We start from the raw sequence: 11,180 nt of genomic DNA, 5'->3' as shown, positions 1-11,180 counted from the left end.
CAATATAAAAAAATATAACCGTTTTATTCTATTCCTTCTTATACATCTAACTAAACACATCATAAATAAGTGGCCTAGAGTGCATGCACTTGTGCGTGAGTTTTTGCGATGAAGCGGCGGCAGTCTCGGACTTCTCTTGCGATTGCAATAATGTCAGATATTGAATTATTAGCTTCCAGCTCGACGAGATTATCGCAAGAGACGTCACCGGTTTAAACAACTGAAGGCCTGTCTGCCATGAATAGCATTTGGGAGTCTCGTGCGAATTAGCATCTGAGCTACTCCTTGTCCTTGCTTCTCATAAACTATCGGCTCATACAGACGTTCAGGTGTCTTGAAATATAACGTAAACAGTAACGATAAAGATTCACGCTCGATTACTAACAAGTTTAAATAGAACAATATCAATTTCTAGTGTGATATCTAATTATAATTAGAATTAAACAAACATGATTTAATATTATCGGTTACCGTTTATATTACAAATACGTTAACTAAACAGCACCTCAGTTGTACCCTATTGATCGGTGTGATGCCATGGAAAACTCGCAAAATAGGGCCATTCGTTGATCCGATCCAATCGTTTGCTCGCTCCAAAGGCATATGGAAAGCAAGGGTGCAGTATCATCCATATGTATATATATTAGCATACTTCCGCATCCGAGAGAGTTGGTGTACTGAATAATGTGTAGCTGAAAACAATTTGTTTGTTGACCGAATCGCACGCTCCTCCCCTCCAAACTTCCCGGCGAATGAAAACAAAGTGAAATGACAGACCGACGTTTTTGTTTTAACAAAGCATCTGAACACGTTTGGTCGTTTGGGGAGAACAGAAGTGCAGAGATGTGTATCCAGTGCAGTTCTCTGGGTACTTATTCGCTTGATTGGTTGCGGCGTCCTACCTGCTCAGGCTCGCGGCGGCATGCGTTGACCAGCCGCGATAAGTTGTTTGGTTGTCGCACCCCACGCCCTCCGGCCTGCATGCGCGCATGCAATTTAGTGAATTTTCATATTCAGCCTACATGCATGGAGAAGCTAGAAATTACCTTCTCTGGGGGATCAAGCCCGCACAAGTCAGGCGTCTGATGTATCGGCAACCAATCAGCCTCTATGTGATTTCGCGTTTATTATCCGCGTGTTTGCATTCCCTCTATTCTCGGAGTCCCAAAGACCCAAAGCATGCTATGATTGGTTGGGATCAAGATCCGCTAACGTTAGATGAAGACACTGACGCATGAACACCGTATGCGATAGGGCTACACCTACAGTTACGTTAGTGGATCCACGTTCGTTTGGTTGACGTATCATCTCACCCTGGCTCACGGACATGCAAAAGGCGCACCTTAGCTAGGCTGCGCGGGAACGTATGGTGACTACTAAACTCGTACAACAACCAATCAAACGGAATGATGATTAGAATCTTCCACGATTCCACCTCACTAGCAGCAGGTTCGGTTGATTAAGCTATTGTTGTGGATGCGCTAGCATGTTCGACGAAATTAATAGAAAAATGTACATATATCCTATATGTCTATATCTGTAACATTAAATATTTTGTCAAATTCACCATGAATATATATATATCTCGATTATAGTGCATTTATTTAGTGTTGTAGATGTCAATATATATCTATAAGACTAGTCAAATAAGTTACAGAAGTTTAATTTAGCACAAAACTAAAATGACAACAGCTTTAGGAATTTCACACAAAATCTTCTAGGAAATCTCACACCGGCCGGTCAGTTCAATCTGGCACGACGAAAAGGCACGGTATCGACACACTAAAACTCGCACAAATTCCAGATTAGAAAACTGAAGGTCTCAACTGCAGATGCTCTCCTGCTATATATACAAATTGAATAAAGCTAAACAGGGGAGACAATTTCTTTTTTTTAAAAAAACATCCGCGTTGTGAGTTTGTGACAACGCGCGCAGCAACCCCAACAGAAACATGTGGAGAAATAGAGGAGCAGAAAAACACTAGGAAATACGGGAGACACACACCATGGTGTACGAAGAGTACAATGTCCATGCAGTGCAGCATCACTTTCCAAAGTAGTATTTGGAGTATTAGTACACAGTATCCGATCCCTGGTACTAAACATTTTTTTTAAAATTTTTTCCCCTCGGATTTGACCTCGTGAACATTGCATGCAGAACCAAGAGTGTACCCACCTTTTTCTTAAAAGGAAAACTGTGGGAGGAGAGAGCTGATCGAGCAGAGAACCCAGTTAATAATTCGTATCTTAGAGATAACATCCGAAATGCAGGCATGGTGCGTATAAATGAATGCACCAGCCAGCAGATGATCGTCACAAGTTGAGAAGAAGAAATCAATGGCAGTCAGTAGGATCCAGCCGCTCTCCGGTCACCTCCACCCACGCGCCGCTACTGATCCGGCTGCGGCTGCCGGGAAGCAGCAGCAGCAGCAGCAGGTGTACACGGTGTGGATGAAGTCGCTGGTGCTGAGCGGGCACGGGTGCACCGTCTACGGGGAGGACGGCCGCGTGGCCTACCGCGTCGACAACTACGCCTGCAGCCGCAGCCGCGAGGTGTACGTCATGGACAGTGACGGCAGGACGCTGCTCAAGCTGCTCAAGAAGGTGAACGCACGCATTGCTGTATTGTTTTCCGTCCTTCTCTGACGACGAACGTAGCTAACAGCCTAACACTAACACTCGTTCTCTCCCTCCCTGCAGAGCTTCGCGGCGGTCGAGACATGGACGGGCTACTCTTACGGTTCCGCCGGCACTGCGCCGGCGGCAGGCCTGGGGCAGGAGGGCTCCGCCAGGCCATGGTTCAGCGTCCGGAAGGCGCCCCACCGGATCCTGAAGAAGAAGATGAAGAAAGGAGGGCAGCAGGAGCAGAACGGTGGCGCTGGCGGGGCTGTGGCGACGGCCTGCGTCGTCGGCGGGGACGTCGTCTACAGGATCGACGGCGCGCCGCGCAAGTCGGAGTTCAGGATCAGCGGCCCCGACGGCGAGGTCGTGGCGGAGACGAAGCGGAAGCAGACGGAGGCAGGGGTGGCGCTGGGAGAAGACGTCCTCAGCCTCACAGTCACAGTGGGCGGCGCTTCAGCGCACGCAGACCGCCTGCTCCTTGTCGGGCTCGTGGTCGTTTGCGGCCTCCTCGCCCGCTGCATCTGAATCTCACTGACGGTCGTCGTCTTCTGGACCTCTAGACGTTTTTGCACTGCTTGCAGCTGCACTGTTTACTCGATGAACACCTTCCATTCCTTTACAGTTTCCTTTTATTTTGCTAGAAACAGTCCCCCCCCCCCCCACACACACACACACAAAGCAGATGAAGGCTACATGTTTTTTTTTAGGAAGAAAGTCCACTTTCTTTCTTTACTTCAATTTTTGTCCATCGGCTGTGGAGTGTGGACTAGTGTTGTGAGTGGTATGATACTTTCTTTCGATGTAATTTCACAAATGTTCAACGAACGATGCGTTTTTCTCATCGTTTTTTTTTTGCCATTTAAAACCATGCTTTTAATATGAAGGGAACACACTGTTGGGCGTTGGCTAACTGTAGATCGCAGCACATTACCCGAATCCGAGCAATCATCATTTTTCGCCTTTCTTCTACCTCCCGACTCTCTGGCCTCTCCTGACTCTGCCCCGCCTCATCACTCCCATTCCACCGACACGCGGACGCGGCGTGTCGCGCGCCTCCGCTAAAACCGTAGCCCGAGGCCCGATGGCCGCCCCGCCGCAACCGCACCCACAGGCAGCGGAGGAGAGGGCCGCGCCGGCGGTTCCCCTGCCCACTGCCCCGGCGGGTCCGCGGCCGTACGACGTGGCGGTCGCGGCGGCGGAGCTCCGGCCGGTAGACTGCAACCTCGCCGCGCTCTGTGACCACGTCCAGGCGGAGGGGTTCGGGTTGGGGGCCTTCTCCGACCTCGTCGTGGAGGCCGCGGGCGCCACCTACCGCCTCCATCGCCTCATCCTCTCTCGTAGCGCCTATTTCAGGTGAGCTTTAGAATGCTGAACCTTGGCGCTCTCGCCGCCTTCGATTCCTTGGGGATTGAAGTGCCTACTGCGGTCTGATCGTCTGCAACTTCTCATAGTACTTATTAATTGGATTTCTATATGGACATTTTTGTCTTGGTTGAGACGTCTCCATCTCTCTCCTGTGAAATTTCCATGCGCTTTGATCCCTATTAAAATGTTTAGTGTATCCTTACCAAGTGATTAGGATTCTGGTCTCTTTTTGTCAGCAAAAAGTTACAGCCTGCAATTAGCATGCCAATTAAGATCTTACCCTCTTACAGAATATGTTAGATCTTCATTTACTCTATATATCATAGTGCATCCTTCGATGTCTAGTTTTCTCTATGACTTTCAGATTTCCATCTATGCCACGAATCATGACTGAAGCTAAAATTGGTCTAATAAAAGTCGGGAACTACCCACTACATAATTTTTCTGTTGAGATTCCAAGGCCAGAATTTGTGGATGGAGGTATAGCCATCAACCAATAGCTTGGCACATGAAAAATGAATTCATAATGGTTATGGTCCTTGCATCTTTGCTTGGTACTTGAATTGGACTTTGGTGCTCTGCTCTTGTAGTTGCCATGGATATGCATTGCTTACTTATCACTTGGCCAAACAAATGTAAACTTGTATATAATTATGATAGAAGTATCCAACATTGATTGCCTAATCCATTCTCTGTGTGTTTGTCTGTCAGCACAGAAGTCGCTCTCTTTCTGCAACCAAACTTTTACCTTTTGCTGTTTTCTTACATCAGTTCCCTACTACCACGTAGAATTTTCATGTATATTAAAATAAGTAAAATTATTAACAACTTATGTATAATGATGACTGGAAGGAATATGCTACATGGTCCTTGGAGAGAGGCGGGAGCACCCACAGTGGTTTTGCACATAGATGATGCCAATGTTGATTCAGAAGCAATTGCAATTGCGCTTGCATATCTTTATGGGCAAGCCCCCAAGCTTAATGATAACAATGCATTCCGGGTTCTTGCAGCTGCATCATTTCTGGATCTTCAGGTCTACTTGTCCCATTTTAATCATTTATTTATAATTTTCCTTTGTGCCTCGTCGTGCTGTATTATTTTGTCTCACATATGATATGTTCAATTGTAGGACTTGTGCACGATATGTACAGATTTTATTATTTCTGAGCTTTGGACATCGAACTTTTTACAATATCAGGTAAGTTCAATACTACTATGTTGAGTCAGATCAGATTTATTGAGCACTAAAATATCCACATTATTCTCCTTGATCATTTTTTGTTGGTTTCAATTTTTTGTTGTTGCTAGTAGTTGTTTGCTGAGAGTCAAGATTATGGTAGCCATGGAGAGCGTGTCAGGAATGCTTGCTGGGGTTATCTTTGTCAAAGTGCCACACTGGAATTGCGAGAGGTACATATGATTTATAGGACTTTATCTGATTAAATGGTGTAATTGTGTTGGTTGAAATGCCCTGCAATCTTTACAGAGATTTTCTTTCTTGGTTTTTAGAATTGTTTACTGTTACCTCTTACATCGCTCATTTATGATTGCATGTGAATTGAAAGGTTTCCTTACTCCCCCTGTTCTTTTTTATTTGTCGTGGCTTAGTTCAAAAAAAGGGTCTCTAGCCTAGTGGTTAAGGACTTCCGAGTAGCACCTCTAAGTCCTGGGTTCGATTCCCCTCGGAAGCGAATTTTCAGGCTTGGTTAAAAAAATCCCCTCGTTGTGCCCCATCCGCTCTCGGGTTACGATGTCCTGTGCGCCACCCTCCGGTTAGACCGTTGTAGAGTGGACAGTTGACGCCGGTCCGTTAGTGATGGGGGGTCAGGGTTCGGGGATTTTCTCGGCCGGGACCATTATTTCGGTCTCTTCTTAATATAATACCGGGAGGGCAGTCTTTCCCTCCCCGGCCGAGTTTTTTTTAGTTTAAAATGAACTAGCGGACGACAAATATTCGAGAACGGAGGTAGTATTAGATATTGATAGAGCTCATTTATTAATAGACCTTATCACCTATGCCTTAATTTGAGCAATATCTTTCACTGCATGAATTAGTTGACTATTTATTTCGGTATTTGAATCAAGTACATGGTGATTATTGTTGTGAACGGGGATAGTATGGCTGTTAGGTACTTTGGTGTGTACGAAAAAATGCTGAGAAACTATTCTATGTTCAATACTTGAATTATATGAATATGTTTGGTTTTTTTATTTTCATCAACATAAGTACTTACATCTGAGGATGTGTTGTTTAATATACATTCTATGTTATATTTGAAGTTTTGAATAAGCGGAGGCTTTTGGTTATTCACAATATTATTTTTTATTTTGTTCTTGAAAGGTTCTACCAAAGCTTTCTTCACAGACTTTGCATGCCCTCCTTACATCTGATGAATTGTGGGTACCTAACGAGGAGAAAAGGTTAGTTTTGTCACTTTGTGTTTTTTTGTCTGTTCAATGACACTACAAGCCCTTTTGTGACAACATCTTATCTTGGTACTTGAAGGTTTGAACTAGCATTGTTTACTCTACTTGCAAAGGTTACTACGTGTGAGATACAAGTTAGTGGGAATGAAACAAGCTTACCAAGTGCTGATCGATCCATGAGGAAGGGGAAGGCTCCAATGAACGAATCTGGGGAGGAACTGTTAATGGACTCTAAACTGCAGAACTTGAAGTTGCATGATAACTCGGGGAATGAAATTCCCCATAACATTATTGCTATTTCAGATATGGTAATTCCATGGAATATCATATCTGCACAGCTGAGATGACACTCAATCTCTACTTTTGTTCAATATGCTATGTATTTTCCTTGTCTTATGAAATAATTTTTTTTTTAACATGAAGCATGGCAACTACATTAATACTACTGTTTTTCTGAAATTTAGAATGGTGAAGCTCCTAAGAGAATGGAGAATGATTGTTCTACTGGAGGACCATCTGGAGAAAGCACTTCATATCAATTTAATGAAAATAACTGGCTTTCTAGTGAGCAAACTGCAAATAATTATTTCTCAAGAACTTTCAGTAGTGGTGTTGTTCCTACTGAGTGGGGAAGGCCCAATGCACCACTTTGGGGTGGTAGGGTTATAGGACGGCGGCAAGTTAGATGCATTAGAGGAAGTTCTTGCCTATCTACTGATGAATACAACACTTTTATGAATATATTTGAGAGGGGTTCTCTTCTCTACTGCAATATGTCCTTTGATGCGCTGCTAAGTGTGCGAAAGCAACTCGAAGAATTTGGATTCCCTTGCAAAGCTGTCAATGATGGTCTATGGCTACAGGTATTTAAAGTTTTAAACTACTCCCTGCCTTGTGGTACTTTGTTCCTTTTAAGAGTGTTTATAAAACCTTGATGCTTTGTTATTGTAGATGCTTCTGTGTCACAGGGTGCAAGCGATAGTTGCTGACACTTGCAGGAACTGTTGCCTTACGAATAATTCTTGTGCTTGCAAGCAAGCATATGTGAGCTCACATACACACCACTACAGGCAGGAACATGACCGGAGCAGTGTTTCCGGCACCATAGGTAATGTCTACCTTGCGGATGCCCAGGGCGATGGGAATGGTGTACTTGGGCCTGTCCGTGTTAACGTAAGAGGAGCAGTTGATGGCCTTGCCGGTATTGGGAGAGGGAACTCAAATGTGCCTGGTGCAGCCTGGGCTCCTACACGTTACGTCTTCTCACGTGTCCCTTACGGGCTCGGTTCAAGAAATGCCCAGCAATTTGCCAATGATGAATCAGAACCTAGAATTGACCGCAATGGAGATATTTCAGCAGATGGTCTGACTGCATTGGTTAACCTTAGCCAAGAAAACAGTGCTGCCCATCCACAGGCTGAAAGTCTATTTGAGACAGGGATGCAGACAAGATATCACAGTGTTGCATCTGTTTCCACTCCCGGTGGTTCTTCTGTCCAGATGCAGGAGTCAAAGGAGCATGACTGGGAAACTGCAGAGGATGCAACTATATCATTAGACATGAAAACACCTCTTAGCCATTTTCCTCCTTTCCGCTTTGGGTAAGATTACTTTTCTGTTTCTACACTTCTGGCATCAATGAGTACTACATTGGGCGGTGTTCCAGGGAAAATCTGACTTGTTATTTCTTCCATTTTCTAGAACGTCCTATTTATCTCATGAATCGTTTAAATGTCTGGGGATAGTTTACTTCTAGAATACCAATTGGAGTTGCTGACTTGTTGATAACCTGCCATGACAGAAATAAGAAAATAAAATAAAATTTCTTGCAAAAATATAAGGCTAGCTAACCAAGAAATGTTCTGCTGTTTGTTTTTGTTCTTTTTGTCATATTTAGGTATAATAGTAATGGTTTAGAATTTGTTGTGCACATTGCTTTCTTGTTTCTGACATGGCTTGACCAGCTTTTTTTTTTTGCTCACAGGGTTGAGTTCGATGATGTGCACAGGCTTGCTGATGGTCATGTGAAACATTCGACTGAAGTGTTTTATGCAGGCTCTCTATGGAAGGTTAGCATTGTTGCCCTTACTCCTTAATGTATCCATATTTATAATGGCCAAAATCCAGCAAAGTAATTGGTATACACATGCCCAGGTGAGTGTCCAGGCATTCAATGATGAGGATCCTCATGGGCGACGCACTCTTGGTATTATTTTTGTTTTCTTTATCATGTTCTCATATGCTTTCTTCTTGCTGTGACAAGAACATTCAAATATTACGATATGCCATGTACCGATTTAACTTTCAATGTAGGACTTTTTCTCCACCGGCGCAAGGCTGAGTTGTTAGATCCCTTGAGGAAGGTGAGTGATTTGCTGAATACCCTTGTCAGAAAACATTGTGTTCAACTTAAGTGATAATAATACCTGTACTTTTCAGGCTCACTTGTACGTCGACCCCCGGGAAAAGGTCACTGCGCGCTATCAGGTACTATATATGTTTTTCATTTACTTGTCGTTTCACTGAGGTGCTTTGTCTGGCCTAATTTGCCAAATTTGTTTGCTGCTGTTAGCTCATCTGTCCATCAAAGAGGGAGGTCATGGTATTTGGATGCCTGAAGCAGGCTGGGACGCTGCTGCCGAAAGCCCCAAAGGGCTGGGGTTGGCGCACTGCTATACTGTTTGATGAGCTTGCAGATCTTCTCCAGGGTGGTGCCCTGCGAATTGCTGCAGTGGTCCAGCTCGTCTAAACTTGAGTTGTAGAAAACAACTGCTTGCTTGCAAGGATGGTGACACCACGGCAGTTTGTGTAGTTGGTACCTGCAAGAACTCAATCCGTCATGTATTCGTTCTCTGTAATTGTGTATTACTGTATAGTGGTTCGTTGTTTGATGCTCACTCCGTCCTAAAATATAGTTCTTTTCAGCCTATTTTTTCTGTCTAAGTTCATTTAAATGATAATAAATATAAATATATATGCAAACTATATTTATGTATTATTTAATGAATGTGTAATTAGTCTAAAAGGAATTATATTTTGTGACGGAAAGAATATATTTATGTATTATTTAATGAATGTGTAATTAGTTTAAAACGAATTATATTTTGGGATGGAAAGAATATTCCTTTCGTTTTTTTATTTATCACATTTTAGTTCAAAAATGAACTACCGCAGGTGATAAATATTCGAGAACCGATGTAGTCATATGTAGGGGAACCTTCAACTTTGGATTTGGGCCCGTCTGGACGCAGCTGCTGGGTTGTTTAAAATGAAAATCATGTTGATCATTGCAGTTTTGCAGCAATTCTGCGGAGTGTGACCGCTACTAGCACTGAGTTCACGTACAAAAAGAAAGCATAGAAAGGTTGAACTAAGGGCGCATACTTCACAAGAAAGTATAATTAACATGCCGAATTGCCGTTCCCCTATTTTACTGACTCGTGGCCTTGTTGTGTTGACAATTGTGGCCTAGAACCTCGAAGCTGCAGGAGGAAATTCAAACAGAAGACAGGTCTCTTGCACGAGCCAATCAGGATCTTTTTTTTTTGGGGTGCGAGGACCCGAGGAACCAATGAGGAGGACATGATTTTCCTCCTACCAATGCGGCAATGCCGATCATAAAAAAACTCAAGGAGAACAGGAATCTTTCACTCTGTCAACTCAACTGGGCGGGAATCTCGAGGCAACTATGGAACGTAATTAGGAGCAACAAAAAAACAAGAAAATGGAAGAAAAAAAAGGAGGCTTTGTCAGTACAACTACAATGCAAGGTGCAAGAACGACTGGACAAGCAGGCGGTGGAGCTCCCCCATGCCATGCCATGGCCTCGCCATGTCCCCAGCTGACAGCTCGCTCGCTCACTCGCTGGCTAAGCTAGCCTCTGCACTGGGTCATGGCGGTGCAGCCCCGGGTGTAGGGGTTGGCGCTGCCGCCGGGGCGGCAGTTGTAGTAGGACGCCCCGCGGTACGAGCACGGCGTCTGGTCCTTCTGCAGCGCGCCGTAGCCGATGTTGCCGTCGCCGCCCAGCTCCCTCCTCCTGGTCCTGGCCGCCACTACTTCGCACTCCGCCCTCGCCACTGTGCCCGCGCAGGCCGCCACGCTGCCGTAGTAGTAACCGTAGTCCGCGTCCGCAGCCCACTCGCCGCCGTCGTCGTCGTGGTACACCGGTGCCGACGACGCGGCGGCGAGGAACACGGTGGCCACAAGAAGCACCGCGAGCGCGGCGCGGCGCCGTGGCCGCGGCGGCATCGTCGCGCGCATCCGGCCGGCCGCTTTATGCTGCACACCTGCGCTGTAGTAGAATGCTCTCCTGCTGCACTCCCTGCTTTGTCCGTGTTTGTGTCCTGGGGTACCACGTTACAGGCGCCAGTGCCACCAACTTTAAAGATCCAAGGACAGTGGAGTGTCTAGTTGAGTCAGTTAAAAAAAAAGCCTCCCGAGAGGATTGGATTTTTGAATAAGGCGAGGCGTGTGGGAATTCGTAATCAAGGTTAAACCTTTTTAAGTTTTTATATACATAGCTTACACCTCTAGATCACATGGTGATCGTGTACATGTATGTAACGTTCTTATATGTATTGGTGCTTTGTACCTAGCAAAAAAAAAAACAGAGGTTTTCGACTACTATTTCCACCTATACTGACTGTTGAGAACTACGTTACCACGGATCACCAGATCCGCTCCCTTCCCTCCCGTCAGCAGTAGAGGCGCAAGAAGATGTATAGAACTCGTCTCCCTTTCCATAAGCAGGACAGAGGAAACAC

The 11,180-nt window shown here is 45.0% G+C and overlaps 1 protein-coding gene across 1 annotated transcript; it reads left to right on the top strand.

The window, feature by feature from the left end:
- Positions 1 to 3,531: 3,531 nt before the first annotated feature.
- Positions 3,532 to 9,402, top strand: LOC103636319 (BTB/POZ domain-containing protein). The gene is made up of 13 exons (XM_008658671.4): positions 3,532 to 3,975; positions 4,840 to 5,023; positions 5,120 to 5,188; positions 5,302 to 5,400; positions 6,332 to 6,411; positions 6,497 to 6,725; positions 6,882 to 7,280; positions 7,369 to 8,018; positions 8,402 to 8,486; positions 8,572 to 8,623; positions 8,731 to 8,780; positions 8,857 to 8,904; positions 8,990 to 9,402. The coding sequence occupies exons 1-13, from the start codon at positions 3,704 to 3,706 to the stop codon at positions 9,164 to 9,166; spliced, it is 2,394 nt and encodes a 797-aa protein (XP_008656893.1). The 5' UTR covers positions 3,532 to 3,703; the 3' UTR covers positions 9,167 to 9,402.
- Positions 9,403 to 11,180: the final 1,778 nt, after the last annotated feature.

The sequence above is a fragment of the Zea mays genome, chromosome 8 (genome assembly GCF_902167145.1).
Source record: "Zea mays cultivar B73 chromosome 8, Zm-B73-REFERENCE-NAM-5.0, whole genome shotgun sequence".
Lineage (NCBI taxonomy): Eukaryota > Viridiplantae > Streptophyta > Magnoliopsida > Poales > Poaceae > Zea > Zea mays.
Note: the sequence above shows the minus strand (reverse complement) of the source record. Positions and strands in the feature narration are given on the sequence as shown.

Excerpts from the sequence above, each read along its gene's own strand:
- LOC103636319 (XM_008658671.4), top strand. The coding sequence starts at position 3,704 with ATGGCCGCCCCGCCGCAACCGCACCCACAGGCAGCGGAGGAGAGGGCC. Across the intron at positions 5,189-5,301 it reads CGAACTTTTTACAATATCAG|TTGTTTGCTGAGAGTCAAGA; the intron begins GTAAGTTCAATA and ends TGTTGCTAGTAG. Across the intron at positions 8,487-8,571 it reads ATGCAGGCTCTCTATGGAAG|GTGAGTGTCCAGGCATTCAA; the intron begins GTTAGCATTGTT and ends ACACATGCCCAG.